At 42.2% G+C, this 17,763-nt stretch overlaps 1 protein-coding gene across 1 annotated transcript; it reads left to right on the top strand.

Annotated features, from left to right (window-relative positions):
• Positions 1 to 1,477: 1,477 nt before the first annotated feature.
• On the top strand, positions 1,478 to 9,836 carry zgc:153284 (GRX_SH3BGR domain-containing protein). Its single transcript, XM_021611365.3, has 3 exons — positions 1,478 to 1,686; positions 3,784 to 3,951; positions 8,339 to 9,836. Exons 1-3 carry the CDS (start codon positions 1,642 to 1,644, stop codon positions 8,399 to 8,401), a joined length of 276 nt encoding a protein of 91 aa, XP_021467040.1. The 5' UTR covers positions 1,478 to 1,641; the 3' UTR covers positions 8,402 to 9,836.
• The last annotated feature ends 7,927 nt before the right edge of the window (positions 9,837 to 17,763 follow it).

The following is a 17,763-nucleotide window of genomic DNA, read 5'->3' on the forward strand; positions in this document are numbered from 1 at the left end:
GCCAGGACATAGAATGCCCACCCCTAGTCACACCCTGGCCTAACCAACATAGAGAATAAAAAGCCTCTCTATGGCCAGGACATAGAATGCCCACCCCTAGTCACACCCTGGCCTAACCAACATAGAGAATAAAAAGCCTCTCTATGGCCAGGACATAGAATGCCCACCCCTAGTCACACCTTGGCCTAACCAACATAGAGAATAAAAAGCCTCTCTATGGCCAGGACATAGAATGCCCACCCCTAGTCACACCCTGGCCTAACCAACATAGAGAATAAAAAGCCTCGCTATGGCCAGGGCGTGACACCTCCCTTATCTTTGTGGTTGAATGGTGGGGTACAGAGATGAGGTAGTCATTACAAAAATCATGTTAAACACAGAGTTATTATTGCACACAGAGTGAGTCCACGCAACTTATTACTTGACTTGTTAAGAAAATATTTACTCCTGAACTTATTTAAATTCGCCATAACATGGTGCTTGAATACTTAGTGACGCAAGACATTTCAGCTTTTCATTTGGAAAGTAATTTGTACAAATTTGTAAAAACATAATGTCACTTTTGACATCATGGTGTATTGTGGGTAGTGACAGGCTGTAACAACAAAATGTGGACAGAAGTCAAAGGGTTTTTCTGAAGGCTGAATATATCTGCTGTATACAGCGTCTGCATCTCTTCAGACCCAAGACATATATCTACTGTATACAGCGTCTGCATCTCTTCAGACCCAAGACATATATCTACTGTATACAGCGTCTGCATCTCTTCAGACCCAAGACATATATCTACTGTATACAGCGTCTGCATCTCTTCAGACCCAAGACATATATCTACTGTATACAGCGTCTGCATCTCTTCAGACCCAAGACATATATCTACTGTATACAGCGTCTGCATCTCTTCAGACCTAAGACAAAACATTCTCTGAGGTGCTCAATGGCATCTCTCTCTCTCTCTCTTTGTGTCTGTGTGTCTGTCTATGTGTGTCTATCTATGTGTGTGTGTGTGTCTGTCTATGTGTGTGATGCGTCTGTCTGTCTGTCTGTCTGTCTGTCTGTCTGTCTGTCTGTCTGTCTGTCTGGCTGTCTGTCTGTCTGGCTGTCTGGCTGTCTATCTGTCTATCTGTCTGTCTGTCTCTGTGTGATGTGTGTGTCTGTCTATGTGTGTCTATCTATCTATGTGGGTGTGTGTGTCTGTCTATGTGTGTCTATCTATGTGTGTGATCCGTGTGTCTGTCTGTCTGTCTCTCTGTCTATCTGTCTGTCTGTCTCTGTGTGATGTGTGTGTGTGCTTGGGTCTGTGTTTGTGTAATGTGTGTGTAGTGTGTGTGTCTATCTATCTATCTATGTGTGTGTGTGTGTCTGTCTGTGTGTCCATCTATGTGTGTGATGCGTGTGTGTGCTTGGGTCTGTGTTTGTGTAATGTGTGTGTGTGTGACAATAGCAAGGAATAGACATAACAGGAGTGGTCGGCAGCCAGGGGGTGTGGCCAACAGGTAAGCCATGTTTAAACCTGTTCACCTTGTCTGCTGCAACACCTTGAAGCAGTCTACACTCCACACACACTCTCTCCACTGAATCACAAACTTAACTGGATCATATTATATTGATATTTTGTAGCAGTAGATATCATCAGGTATCATGTCTATCGTGGTGTATTTCAGCAGCGTGAGCGGATCCAGAGAGGTATGTGTTCTCACCTGTCTCATTCATTTACCTGGCTGTATCCACCTCACCACTCTGCCTCTTTAGCTGAGGGACATAAAGAAGAAGAAGAAGTCGAACTGAACATCAATTGTACCTTTCTTGGACTAACACTTGTACTTCTCTTACTAGCTCAGACTTACTACCTCTGACTTACTTAGCTCTGACTTACTAGCTCTGACTTACTAGCTCAGACTTACTACCTCTGACTTACTACCTCTGACTTACTTAGCTCTGACCTACTAGCTCAGACTTACTAGCTCAGACTTACTACCTCTGACTTACTTAGCTCTGATTTACTAGCTCTGGCTTACTAGCTCTGACTTACTAGCTCTGGCTTACTTAGCTCTGATTTACTAGCTCTGGCTTACTTATCTCTGACTTACTTAGCTCTGATTTACCAGCTCTGACTTACTAGCTCTGACTTACTTAGCTCTGACTTACTTAGCTCTGGCTTACTGGCTCTGATTTACTTAGTTCTGGCTTACTTGTCTCTGACTTACTTAGCTCTGGTTTACTAGCTCTGGCTTACTTAGCTCTGGTTTACTAGCTCTGGCTTACTTAGCTCTGGTTTACTAGCTCTGGAATTACTTAGCTCTGGATTACTAGCTCTGGATTACTTAGCTCTGGTTTACTAGCTCTGGATTACTAGGTCTGGATTACTTTGCTCTGGATTACTTAGCTCAGGCTTACTAGCTCTGGATTACTTAGCTCTGGATTACTTAGCTCTGGTTTACTAGCTCTGGATTACTAGCTCTGGATTACTTAGCTCTGGTTTACTTAGCTCTGGATTACTAGCTCTGGTTTACTAGCTCTGTATTACTTAGCTCTGGCTTACTTAGCTCTGGATTACTAGCTCTGGTTTACTAGCTCTGGATTACTAGCTCTGGTTTACTAGCTCTGGTTTACTTAGCTCTGACTTACAAGCTCTGACTTACAAGCTCTGACTTAGCTGATAGCTGCTTTATCGACGAGAGTTGTGTACTGACTATGAGTTGTGGTTGTCTTACCTAGCTAGTTTAAGATGAATGACAGGAAGTCGCTCTGGGCAAGAGAATCTGATAAATAACTCAAATGTAAACGTTTTCCTGGCTGCACCTACCACGCCACTCCCGACTCGGCCTGCCTCTGTCACGCTAACAGATTTCTGTGGACCACGGAACCAACCGTACGCAGGCTATCAGGCGTCTCAGAGTAAAAGTGCTGATTTAGAATCAGTTGTGCTTTTTCACAACGCAATGAATTAGATTACATGGACAGATCCTAGATCAGAACTCGCAATCTGAGATACCGTCACACCGTCCCTGAGCTCCACTATGAATGTGGTGGAGCTCTTACTGTCTCATATAGTAAACTACGACCTCTGTAATCATTATAATATTAAGTAATATAGTAAACTACGACCTCTGTAATCATTATAATATTAAGTAATATAGTAAACTATGACCTCTGTGATCAGTAGAATATTAAGTAATATAGTAAACTATGACCTCTGTGATCAGTAGAATATTAAGTAATATAGTAAACTATGACCTCTGTGATCAGTAGAATATTAAGTAATATAGTAAACTACGACCTCTGTAATCATTATAATATTAAGTTATATAGTAAACTACGACCTCTGTAATCATTATAATATTAAGTTATATAGTAAACTACGACCTCTGTAATCATTATAATATTAAGTTATATAGTAAACTACGACCTCTGTAATCATTATAATATTAAGTTATATAGTAAACTATGACCTCTGTAATCATTATAATATTAAGTAATATAGTAAACTATGACCTCTGTGATCAGTAGAATATTAAGTAATATAGTAAACTACGACCTCTATAATAATCAGAATATTAAGTTATACTGTACCGCTACCGATCGTTCAATTTGTTTTTACAATATCCTTCTATAGGCGATTCTGATTCACCCCAATGGGCCCTGGTCAACAGTAGTGCACTTTATAGGGGATAAGGGTGCCATTTGGGAAGCAGACAATGTTATAAATAAATGATAAATATGACAAAATATTAAAAGTATCACTACTGTTCAATATTATTTCTACTGTTCCCATCCCGTCAGCTAAAGCAACAGCAGAGCCAGATCTTCTCCTTCCTGGACTCTAAGAAGATCAAGTACCAGGCTGTGGACATCACCCAGGGGTCAGAGATCAAAGAGGAGATGAGGAAGAAGACAGGAAACCCCGCCGCTCTGCCACCACAGGTCTTCAATAAGGACGTCTACTGCGGGGTGAGTCTAGAAGACCGCTAGCACAAGGCCAGGGCTGAATTCTAAATGGCCCCGTTTCCAATATAGTCCACTACTTTTGACCAGGGAGCCTATTGTGTATGTGTGGGCCCTGGTCAATAGCACCAAGTAAGGAGTAGGTACACATTTGGGGAGCAGTTCTAGCTTCTCTGGTTCAGGAGAGCTACTGGTTCTGTAGAGCTACTGGTTCTGTAGAGTTACTGGTTCTGAAGAGCTACTGTTCCTGTAGAACTACTGGTTCTGTAGAGCTACTGGTCCTGTAGAGCTACTGGTTCTGTAGAGCTACTGGTCCTGTGGAGCTACTGGTTCTGTAGAGCTACTGGTTCAGGAGAGCTACTGGTTCTGTAGAGCTACTGGTTCTGAAGAGCTACTGGTCCTGTGGAGCTACTGGTTCTGTAGAGCTACTGGTTCAGGAGAGCTACTGGTTCTGTAGAGCTACTGGTCCTGTAGAGCGACTGGTTCAGGAGAGCTCCTGGTTCTGTAGAGCTACTGGTTCAGGAGAGATACTGGTTCTGTAGAGCTACTGGTTCAGGAGAGCTACTGGTTCAGGAGAGATACTGGTTGTGCAAGATTTTGTTCCACCCGAATACAGAAACACCATTTTCAAAGTAATCAACTCATCAGGGTCTTCAGTGTGGACCTTGAACCATTTCAATCAGGTGTATAAGTGTCATACTGGAACTAAAGCCTACACCTGCAGTGTGACATCCTGGTTCTGCTGGCTGACTGGTTGAACCTATTCCCTATGTAGTGCACTACGTTTGACTAGAGCTACTGACTAGACTACTGACTAGACTGCTGACTAGAACTACTGACTAGAGCTACTGACTAGAGCTACTGACTGGACTACTGACTAGAGCTACTGACTGGACTACTGATTAGAGCTACTGACTAGACTGCTGACTAGACTGCTGACTAGAGCTACTGACTAGAGCTACTGACTGGACTGCTGACTAGACTACTGACTAGACTACTGACTAGACAACTGACTAGACTACTGACCAGACTACTGACCAGACTACTGACCAGACTACTGACTAGAGATACTGACTAGAGATACTGACTAGACTACTGACTAGAGATACTGACTAGACTACTGACTATAGATACAGACTAGACTACTGACACTGACTAGAGATACTGACTAGACTACTGACTAGACTACTGACTAGAGCCACTGACTAGACTACTGACTAGAGATACCGACTAGACTACTGACACTGACTAGACTACTGACTAGAGATACTGACTAGACTACTGACTAGAGATACTGACTAGAGATACTGACTAGACTACTGACTAGAGATACTGACTAGACTACTGACTAGAGATACTGACTAGAGATACTGACTAGAGATACTGACCAGACTACTGACTAGAGATACTGACTAGAGATACTGACTAGAGATAATGACTAGAGATACTGACTAGAGATACTGACACTGACTAGAGCTACTGACTAGACTACTGACTAGACTACTGACTAGACTACTGACTAGAGATACTGACTAGACTACTGACACTGACTAGAGATACTGACCAGACTACTGACTAGACTACTGACCAGAGCTACTGACTAGACTACTGACTGGACTACTGACTAGACTACTGACTAGACTACTGACTAGAGCTACTGACCAGACTACTGACTAGACTACTGACTAGACTACTGACTAGAGATACTGACTAGACTACTGACTAGACTACTGACTAGAGCTACTGACCAGACTACTGACTAGAGATACTGACTAGAGATACTGACTAGACTACTGACTAGACTACTGACTAGACTACTGACTAGAGATACTGACTAGACTACTGACTAGACTACTGACTAGAGCTACTGACCAGACTACTGACTAGACTACTGACTAGACTACTGACTAGACTTCTGACTAGACTACTGACTAGACTACTGACTAGAGATACTGACCAGACTACTGACTAGACTACCGACTAGACTACTGACTAGACTACTGACTAGACTACTGACTAGAGATACTGACTAGACTACTGACTAGACTACTGACTAGAGCTACTGACTAGACTACTGACTAGACTACTGACTAGACTACTGACTAGACTACTGACTAGACTTCTGACTAGAGATACTGACTAGAGATACTGACTAGACTACTGACTAGACTACTGACTAGAGATACTGACTAGACTACTGACTAGACTACTGACTAGACTACTGACTAGAGATACTGACTAGACTACTGACTAGACTACTGACTAGACTACTGACTAGACTACTGACCAGACTACTGACTAGAGATACTGACTAGACTACTGACTAGACTACTGACTAGACTACTGACTAGAGCTACTGACTAGAGCTACTGACCAGAGCTACTGACTGGACTACTGACTAGAGATACTGACTAGACTACTGACCAGACTACTGACTAGACTACTGACTAGACTACTGACTAGACTACTGACTAGACTACTGACCAGACTACTGACCAGACTACTGACCAGACTACTGACTAGACTACTCTGGTTATAAGGAGCCATTTGGAATGCAGCCTGGGTGTGGACCAAAATCTAATCATTACTCAGGCTGCACAACGCCCACAGCTTTAAGTCAACACACACACACCACACACACACCACACACACACCACACACACCACACACACACACACACACACACACACACACACACACACACACACACACACACACACACACACACACACACACACACACCAGTAATTCTCGTTCAGGCAGCATTGGAATTCCACCACAGCAGGGTGTGGCACGGCCACTTGAAAACCTTCATGTGACCACGGTACGCCAAACATCCTTCCTGTTGGGGTGGACTTTATGGTCACTGGCATACCCTCACACACCAGCAGCCTGCAAGACAGGGGGGGGTGCAATGGGGGGGGGGGGGTACCCCCTCCCCAGATAGTATATGAACACATCCCAAGCCATGGCAGGGGCTTGCTCAGACCTGGCGGTACGTCACTGTGTCTGGCCCTGCCGTTTAACTGAACGAAGAAGAAATGAACCTCTGATTGTAGACCAATACTGTTCCATGTTGTTGTTGGGGGTTTATCGTAGCTGGTCCTGTCTGTCTGTGATGTTGTTATTGTGTTTAAAGCGTTGTGTTTGTTCATCTGTCCAAATCCCATTTCCATCTATTTGCATCAGTATTACTCAGAATCAGTGAAACACACTGCATCCACAAACACAGCTCTCACGCTCTCCCTCCCTCTCCGATTGATGTTTTTCTCCTCTCTGCCCTCTCTCTCATCTCTCTCTCTCCCCATCTCTCTGCCCTCTCTCTCCCCATCTCTCTGCCCCCTCTCTCCCTCATCTCTCTGCCCTCTCTCTCTCCCTCATCTCTCATCACTCTCTCTCCCTCATCTCTCATCACTCTCTCTGCCTCATCTCTCATCTCTCTCTCTGCCCTCTCTCCCCCTCATCTCTCATCACTCTCTCTGCCCTCTCTCCCCCTCATATCTCATCACTCTCTCTGCCCTCTCTCCCCCTCATATCTCATCACTCTCTCTGCCCTCTCTCCCCCTCATATCTCATCACTCTCTCTGCCCTCTCTCCCCCTCATATCTCATCACTCTCTCTGCCCTCTCTCTGCCTCATCTCTCATCGCTCTCTCTGCCCTCTCTCTCCCCATCTCTCATCACTCTCTCTCCCTCATCTCTCATCGCTCTCTCTGCCCTCTCTCTCCCCAATGTCTCATCACTCTCTCTCCCTCATCTCTCATCGCTCTCTCTGCCCTCTCTCTGCCCCATCTCTCATCACTCTCTCTCCCTCATCTCTCATCACTCTGTCTGCCTTCTCTCATCTCTTCTCTACTCTCTCATCTCTACTCTATTATCTCTACTCTCTCTCTCCCATATCTCATGGCTCGCTCTGCCCTCTCTCTCCCCCATCTCTCTTTGCTCTCTCTCCCCCATCTCTCATCGCTCTCTCTACTCTCTCTGCCCCATCTCTCCTCGCTCTCTCCCATCTCTCATCACTCTCTCCGCCCCATCGCTCATCTCTCTCTCTACTCTCTCTGCCCCATCTCTCCTCGCTCTCTCCCATCTCTCATCACTCTCTCCTCCTCATCTCTCTCTCTACTCTCTCTCTCCCATCTCTCATCTCTCTCTCTACTCTCTCTCCCATCTCTCATCTCTCTCTCTACTCTCTCTCCCCATCTCTCATCTCTGCACCCCTTTCTCCTATCTCTCCTCGCTCTCTCCCATCTCTCCTCGCTCTCTCATCGCTCTCTCTCCCTCATCTCTCTCTCTGCCCCACTCTCTCCCATCTCTCATCGCTCTCTCTCCCTCATCTCTCCTCGCTCTCTCCCATCTCTCATCGCTCTCTCTCCCTCATCTCTCTCGCTCTGCAGGACTTCTCTGTGTTTTATGAGGCGGTGGAGACTGGAAAAGCAGAGGCCTTCTTTAAGCTGTAACAGACAGAGGAAGATCACCTGCCAGAAGACTCTCCCCTCCACTTCAATAAGTATTCATACCCCATGACTTATTCCCCGTTGTGTTACAGCCTGAATTCAAAATGGATTGAAAATGTTTGCAAATTTATTGAAAATGAAATACAGAAATATCTCATTTACATAGGTATTCACACCCCTGAGTCAATACATGTTAGAATCACCTTAGGCAGCGAGTACAGCTCTGAGTCTCCCTGGATGTCTTTAAGAGCTCTGAGTCTCCCTGGATGTCTCTAAAAGCGTTGAGTCTCCCTGGATGTCTCTAAGAGCTTTGCTCACCTGGATTATACAACATCTGCACACTATTCTGTTTTAAATTCTTCATGCTAGTCAAGTTTGCTAGACAACCATTTCCAAGTCTTGCAATAGATTTTCAAGCTAATTTAAGTCAAAACTGTAACTAGGCCACTCAGGAATATTCAGTGTAGTCTTGGTAAGCAACTCCAGTGTATATTTGGTCTTGTGTTTAAGGTTATTGTCCTGCTGAAAAGGTGAATTTGTATCCCAGTGTCGGTTGGAAAGCAGACTGAACCAGGTTTTCCTCTTGGATTTTGCCTGTGCTTAGCTCTATTCTGTTTCTTTGATCCTAAAAATCTCCCTAGTCCTTGCCGATGACAAGCATACCTATAACATGATGCAGCCGCTACCATGCTTGAAAATATGAAGAGTGGTACTCAGTGATGTGTTGTGTTGAATTTGCCACAAACATAACACTTTGTATTCAGGACATAAAGTGAATGTCTTTGCCAAATGTTTTGCAGTTTTACTTTAGTACCTTGTTGCAAACAGGAAGCATGTTTTGGAATATTTTTATTCTGTACAGGCTTCCTTCTTTCACTCTGTCATTTAGGTTAGTATTGTGGAGTAACTACAATTTTGTGGATCCATCCTCAGTTTTCTCCTATCACAGCCATTAAAGTCTGTAACTGTTTTAAAGTCACTATTTGCCTCATGGTGAAATCCCCGAGGAGTTTCCTTCCTCTCTGGCAACTGAGTTAGGAAGGACGCCTGTATGTTTGTAGTGTCTGGGTGTATTGATACACCATCCAAAGTGTAATTAATAACTTCACCATGCTCAAGAAATATACAATGTCTGCATTTTTAAACACTACCATTGCACACAGAGCGAGTACATGCAACTTCTGAGACTTGTTAAGCAAATATTTACTCCTGAATTTATTTAGGCTCGCCATAACAACGGGATTGAATACTTTACTAATTTCAGCTTTTCATTTTTATTGATTTGTAAACATGTAAAAAAAAAAAAAAACAACAACCATAATTCTACTTTAAAATGGGGCATTGTGTGTCAGCCAGGGACACATCTCACAAGGGGTGTGAATGCTTTCTGAATGTAAAACCATTGTCTTGTTTAGCAAAATAAAAGTATTCATATGTTTGTTATTGTGTTATTTATCATTGTTACAATGTTCTTATGTTATTTGTAGTAGTCCTCTCATGTAAGTCAAATCTCTTAACATAATCAATAATACATGTCAGCAGGAATCATAATTACACACACACACACACACACACACACACACACACACACACAACAACAACAACAACAAATTCTGAACCTATACGTCCATGCATAACTGACCAAATTATGAAATACATTGCATTGTAATTTTGAATTCTGTAAAGTAAGTGTGGAAGAGGTAAAAACATATTTTTTTTTATCTATCAACAATGACAATCCAAGTCTGACAACTTGGATGGATTTTTAAAATTAATATTTGTTTTAATTTCACCTTTATTTAACCAGGTATTTATATATATAACCCTTTATTTAACCAGGTATTTATATATATATAACCCTAACCCTTTATTTAACCAGGTATTTATATATATAACCCTAACCCTTTATTTAACCAGGTATTTATATATATAACCCTTTATTTAACCAGGTATATATATATATAACCCTAACCCTTTATTTAACCAGGTATTTATATATATAACCCTAACCCTTTATTTAACCAGGTATATATATATATAACCCTTTATTTAACCAGGTATTTATATATATAACCCTAACCCTTTATTTAACCAGGTATTTATATATATAACCCTAACCCTTTATTTAACCAGGTATTTATATATATAACCCTTTATTTAACCAGGTATTTATATATATAACCCTTTATTTAACCAGGTGTTTATATATATAACCCTTTATTTAACCAGGTATTTATATATATAACCATTTATTTAACCAGGTGTTTATATATATAACCATTTATTTAACCAGGTATTTATATATATAACCATTTATTTAACCAGGTGTTTATGTATATAACCATTTATTTAACCAGGTATTTATATATATAACCATTTATTTAACCAGGTGTTTATATATATAACCATTTATTTAACCAGGTATTTATATATATAACCCTTTATTTAACCAGGTAGGCCAGTTGAGAACAAGTTCTCATTTACAACTGCGACCTGGCCAAGATAAAGCAAAGCAGTTCCACACATACAACGACACAGAGTTACACATGGAGTAAACAAACATACAGTCAATAATACAGTAGAAAAAAATCAAAATAAAAAGTCTATATACAGTGACACCTGTATTTAATGGATTTTATTTGTCAAAATGACCGACAATGACAGCGGATTATATTGCCACTTCTATTTGCCGTCTCTTCAATCCAAGCCCTCAGGAAAGTGTCTCAAGCCCTCAGGAAAGTGTCTCAAGCCCTCAGGAAAGTGTCTCAAGCCCTCAGGAAAGTGTCTCAAGCCCTCAGGAAAGTGTCTCAAGCCCTCAGGAAAGTGTCTCAAGCCCTTAGGAAAGTGTCTCAAGCCCTCAGGAAAGTGTCTCAAGCCCTCAGGAAAGTGTCTCAAGCCCTTAGGAAAGTGTCTCAAGCCCTCAGGAAAGTGTCTCAAGCCCTCGGGAAAGTGTCTCAAGCCCTCGGGAAAGTGTCTCAAGCCCTCAGGAAAGTGTCTCAAGCCCTCAGGAAAGTGTCTCAAGCCCTCAGGAAAGTGTCTCAAGCCCTCGGGAAAGTGTCTCAAGCCCTCAGGAAAGTGTCTCAAGCCCTCAGGAAAGTGTCTCAAGCCCTCAGGAAAGTGTCTCAAGCCCTCAGGAAAGTGTCTCAAGCCCTCAGGAAAGTGTCTCAAGCCCTCAGGAAAGTGTCTCAAGCCCTCAGGAAAGTGTCTCAAGCCCTCAGGAAAGTGTCTCAAGCCCTAAGGAAAGTGTCTCAAGCCCTCGGGAAAGTGTCTCAAGCCCTCAGGAAAGTGTCTCAAGCCCTCAGGAAAGTGTCTCAAGCCCTCAGGAAAGTGTCTCAAGCCCTCAGGAAAGTGTCTCAAGCCCTCAGGAAAGTGTCTCAAGCCATAAGGAAAGTGTCTCAAGCCCTCAGGAAAGTGTCTCAAGCCCTCAGGAAAGTGTCTCAAGCCCTCAGGAAAGTGTCTCAAGCCCTAAGGAAAGTGTCTCAAGCCCTCAGGAAAGTGTCTCAAGCCCTCAGGAAAGTGTCTCAAGCCCTCAGGAAAGTGTCTCAAGCCCTCAGGAAAGTGTCTCAAGCCCTCAGGAAAGTGTCTCAAGCCCTAAGGAAAGTGTCTCAAGCCCTCAGGAAAGTGTCTCAAGCCCTCAGGAAAGTGTCTCAAGCCCTCAGGAAAGTGTCTCAAGCCCTCAGGAAAGTGTCTCAAGCCCTCAGGAAAGTGTCTCAAGCCCTCGGGAAAGTGTCTCAAGCCCTCAGGAAAGTGTCTCAAGCCCTCAGGAAAGTGTCTCAAGCCCTCGGGAAAGTGTCTCAAGCCCTCGGGAAAGTGTCTCAAGCCCTCAGGAAAGTGTCTCAAGCCCTCAGGAAAGTGTCTCAAGCCCTCAGGAAAGTGTCTCAAGCCCTCAGGAAAGTGTCTCAAGCCCTCAGGAAAGTGTCTCAAGCCCTCAGGAAAGTGTCTCAAGCCCTCAGGAAAGTGTCTCAAGCCCTCAGGAAAGTGTCTCAAGCCCTAAGGAAAGTGTCTCAAGCCCTCGGGAAAGTGTCTCAAGCCCTAAGGAAAGTGTCTCAAGCCCTCAGGAAAGTGTCTCAAGCCCTCAGCAAAGTGTCTCAAGCCCTCAGGAAAGTGTCTCAAGCCCTCAGGAAAGTGTCTCAAGCCCTCAGGAAAGTGTCTCAAGCCCTCAGGAAAGTGTCTCAAGCCCTAAGGAAAGTGTCTCAAGCCCTCAGGAAAGTGTCTCAAGCCCTCAGGAAAGTGTCTCAAGCCCTCAGGAAAGTGTCTCAAGCCCTCAGGAAAGTGTCTCAAGCCCTCAGGAAACCAAGTGTCTCAAGCCCTCAGGAAAGTGTCTCAAGCCCTCAGGAAAGTGTCTCAAGCCCTAAGGAAAGTGTCTCAAGCCCTAAGGAAAGTGTCTCAAGCCCTCAGGAGGGAAGTAAAAGACATTCCTCTACCCAAGAATAGCAAAGCACCCTTTACTGGCTCAAACAGCCGACCAATTGTCTGTTACCAACCCAAACCTAACTGTGCTCAGGACAGAGAGATCCTCCTCTCTCTACTGCCGCATGGCAAGCGGTACCGGAGTGCCAAGTCAAGGACAAAAAGGCTTCTCAACAGTTTTTACCCCCAAGCCATAAGACTCCTGAACAGGTAACCAAATGGCTACCCGGACTATTTGCACAAACCCTATTTTAAGCTGCTGCTACTCTATGTTTATCATATATGCATAGTCACTTTAACTATACTTTCATGTACATACTACCTCAATTGGACCAACCAACCAGTGCTCCAGCACATTGTCTAACCGGACTATCTGCATTGTGTCCCACCACCCACCAACCCCTCTTTTACGCTACTGCTACTCTCTGTTCATCATATATGCACAGTCACTTTAACCATATCTACATGTACATATTACCTCAATCAGCCTGACTAACCGGTGTCTGTATGGAGCCTCGCTACTTTTATAGCCTCTCTACTGTATATAGCCTCTCTACTGTATATAGCCTCTCTACTGTATATATCCTCTCTACTCTATATAGCCTCTACTGTATATAGCCTCTCTACTGTCTATAGCCTCTCTAATGTATATAGCCTCTACTGTATATAGCCTGGCTACTATATATATCCTCTCTACTGTATATAGCCTCTCTACTGTATAAAGCCTTACTACTGTATATAGCCTCGCTACTGTAAATAGCCTCTACTGTATATAGCCTCTCTACTGTATATAGCCTCACTACTGTATATATCCTCTCTACTCTATATAGCCTCTACTGTATATAGCCTCTCTAATGTATATAGCCTCTCTACTGTATATAGCCTCACTACTGTATATATCCTCTCTACTGTATATAGCCTCTCTACTGTATATAGCCTCCCAACTGTATATATCCTCTCTACTGTATATAGCCTCTCTACTGTAAATAGTCTCTCTACTGTATATAGCCTCACTACTGTATGTAGCCTCTCTACTATATATAGCCTCTCTACTGTATATAGCCACTCTACTGTATATAGCCTCACTACTGTATATAGCCTCTCTGCTGTATATAGCCTCTACTGTATATAGCCTCTCTACTGTATATAGCCTCTCTACTGTATATAGCCTCTCTACTGTATATAGCCACTCTACTGTATATAGCCTCTCTGCTGTATATAGCCTCGCTACTGTATATATCCTCTCTACTGTATATAGCCTCTCTACTGTTATAGCCTCTCTACTGTATATAGCCTCTCTACTGTATATAGCCTCACTACTGTATATAGCCTCTCTACTGTATATAGCCTCTCTACTGTATATAGCCTCTCTACTGTATATAGCCTCTCTACTGTATATAGCCACTCTACTGTATAAAGCATCTCTACTGTATATAGCCTCTCTACTGTATATAGCCTCTCTACTGTATAAAGCCTCTCTACTGTATATTGCCTCTACTGTATATAGCCACTCTACTATATAAAGCATCTCTACTGTATATAGCCTCTCTACTGTATATAGCCTCTCTGCTGTATATAGCCTCTACTGTATATAGCCTCTCTACTGTATATAGCCTCTCTACTGTATATAGCCTATCTACTGTATATATCCTCTCTACTGTATATAGCCTCTCTACTGTATATAGCCTCTCTACTGTATATAGCCTCTCTACTGTATATAGCCTCTCTACTCTATATAGCCTTTCTACTGTATATAGCCACTCTACTGTATAAAGCCTCTTTACTGTATATAGCCTCTACTGTATATAGCCTCTCTACTGTATGTAGCCTCTCTACTCTATATAGCCTCTCTACTGTATATAGCCACTCTACTGTATAAAGCCTCTTTACTGTATATAGCCTCTACTGTATATAGCCTCTCTACTGTATATAGCCTCTCTACTGTATATAGCCTCTCTACTCTATATAGCCTTTCTACTGTATATAGCCACTCTACTGTATAAAGCCTCTTTACTGTATATAGCCTCTACTGTATATAGCCTCTACTGTATATAGCCTCTCTACTCTATATAGCCTTTCTACTGTATATAGCCACTCTACTGTATATAGCCTCTCTACTGTATATATCCTCTCTACTCTATATAGCCTCTACTGTATATAGCCTCTCTACTGTCTATAGCCTCTCTAATGTATATAGCCTCTACTGTATATAGCCTGGCTACTATATATATCCTCTCTACTGTATATAGCCTCTCTACTGTATAAAGCCTTACTACTGTATATAGCCTCGCTACTGTAAATAGCCTCTACTGTATATAGCCTCTCTACTGTATATAGCCTCACTACTGTATATATCCTCTCTACTCTATATAGCCTCTACTGTATATAGCCTCTCTAATGTATATAGCCTCTCTACTGTATATAGCCTCACTACTGTATATATCCTCTCTACTGTATATAGCCTCTCTACTGTATATAGCCTCCCAACTGTATATATCCTCTCTACTGTATATAGCCTCTCTACTGTAAATAGTCTCTCTACTGTATATAGCCTCACTACTGTATGTAGCCTCTCTACTATATATAGCCTCTCTACTGTATATAGCCACTCTACTGTATATAGCCTCACTACTGTATATAGCCTCTCTGCTGTATATAGCCTCTACTGTATATAGCCTCTCTACTGTATATAGCCTCTCTACTGTATATAGCCTCTCTACTGTATATAGCCACTCTACTGTATATAGCCTCTCTGCTGTATATAGCCTCGCTACTGTATATATCCTCTCTACTGTATATAGCCTCTCTACTGTTATAGCCTCTCTACTGTATATAGCCTCTCTACTGTATATAGCCTCACTACTGTATATAGCCTCTCTACTGTATATAGCCTCTCTACTGTATATAGCCTCTCTACTGTATATAGCCTCTCTACTGTATATAGCCACTCTACTGTATAAAGCATCTCTACTGTATATAGCCTCTCTACTGTATATAGCCTCTCTACTGTATAAAGCCTCTCTACTGTATATTGCCTCTACTGTATATAGCCACTCTACTGTATAAAGCATCTCTACTGTATATAGCCTCTCTACTGTATAAAGCCTCTCTGCTGTATATAGCCTCTCTGCTGTATATAGCCTCTACTGTATATAGCCTCTCTGCTGTATATAGCCTCTACTGTATATAGCCTCTCTGCTGTATATAGCCTCTACTGTATATAGCCTCTCTGCTGTATATAGCCTCTACTGTATATAGCCTCTCTACTGTATATAGCCTCTCTACTGTATATAGCCTATCTACTGTATATATCCTCTCTACTGTATATAGCCTCTCTACTGTATATAGCCTCTCTACTGTATATAGCCTCTCTACTGTATATAGCCTCTCTACTCTATATAGCCTTTCTACTGTATATAGCCACTCTACTGTATAAAGCCTCTTTACTGTATATAGCCTCTACTGTATATAGCCTCTCTACTGTATGTAGCCTCTCTACTCTATATAGCCTCTCTACTGTATATAGCCACTCTACTGTATAAAGCCTCTTTACTGTATATAGCCTCTACTGTATATAGCCTCTCTACTGTATATAGCCTCTCTACTGTATATAGCCTCTCTACTCTATATAGCCTTTCTACTGTATATAGCCACTCTACTGTATAAAGCCTCTTTACTGTATATAGCCTCTACTGTATATAGCCTCTACTGTATATAGCCTCTCTACTCTATATAGCCTTTCTACTGTATATAGCCACTCTACTGTATAAAGCCTCTTTACTGTATATAGCCTCTACTGTATATAGCCTCTCTACTGTATGTAGCCTCTCTACTATATATAGCCTCTCTACTGTATATAGCCTCTCTACTGTATATAGCCTCTCTACTGTATATAGCCACTCTACTGTATATAGCCACTCTACTGTATATAGCCTCTCTACTGTATGTAGCCTCTCTACTATATATAGCCTCTCTACTGTATATAGCCTCTCTACTGTATATAGCCTCTCTACTGTATATAGCCACTCTACTGTATATAGCCTCTCTACTGTATGTAGCCTCTCTACTATATATAGCCTCTCTACTGTATATAGCCTCTCTGCTGTATATAGCCTCGCTACTGTATATATCCTCTCTACTGTATATAGCCTCTCTACTGTGTATATAGCCTCTCTACTGTATATAGCCTCACTACTGTATATAGCCTCTCTACTGTATATAGCCTCTCTACTGTATATAGCCTCTCTACTGTATATAGCCTGTCTACTGGATATAGCCTCTCTACTGTATATAGCCCCTCTACTGTATATAGCCCCTCTACTGTATATAGCCTCTCTACTGTATATAGCCTGTCTACTGGATATAGCCTCTCTACTGTATATAGCCTCTCTACTGTATATAGCCTCTCTACTGTATATAGCCTGTCTACTGGATATAGCCTCTCTACTGTATATAGCCCCTCTACTGTATATAGCCTCTCTACTGTATATAGCCTCTCTACTGTATATAGCCTCTCTACTGTATATAGCCTGTCTACTGGATATAGCCTCTCTACTGTATATAGCCCCTCTACTGTATATATCCTCTCTACTGTATATAGCCTCTCTACTGTATATAGCCTGTCTACTGTATATAGCCTCTCTACTGTATATAGCCTCTCTACTGTATATAGCCTCTCTACTGTATATAGCCTCTCTACTGTATATAGCCTCTCTACTGTATATAGCCCCTCTACTGTATATAGCCTCTCTACTGTATATAGCCTCTCTACTGTATATAGCCTCACTACTGTATAAAGCCTCTCTGCTGTATATAGCCTCTCTACTGTATATAGCCTCTCTACTGTATATAGCCTCTCTACTGTATATAGCCACTCTACTGTATAAAGCCTCTCTGCTGTATATAGCCTCTACTGTATATAGCCACTCTACTGTATATAGCCTCACTACTGTATA

The sequence above is a fragment of the Oncorhynchus mykiss genome, chromosome 8 (assembly GCF_057628025.1).
Source record: "Oncorhynchus mykiss isolate SJ-2025 chromosome 8, ASM5762802v1, whole genome shotgun sequence".
In the NCBI taxonomy this organism is placed as follows: Eukaryota; Metazoa; Chordata; class Actinopteri; order Salmoniformes; family Salmonidae; genus Oncorhynchus; species Oncorhynchus mykiss.

Excerpts from the sequence above, each read along its gene's own strand:
- zgc:153284 (XM_021611365.3), top strand. The coding sequence starts at position 1,642 with ATGTCTATCGTGGTGTATTTCAGCAGCGTGAGCGGATCCAGAGAG. Across the intron at positions 1,687-3,783 it reads GCGTGAGCGGATCCAGAGAG|CTAAAGCAACAGCAGAGCCA; the intron begins GTATGTGTTCTC and ends CCATCCCGTCAG. Across the intron at positions 3,952-8,338 it reads ATAAGGACGTCTACTGCGGG|GACTTCTCTGTGTTTTATGA; the intron begins GTGAGTCTAGAA and ends CTCGCTCTGCAG.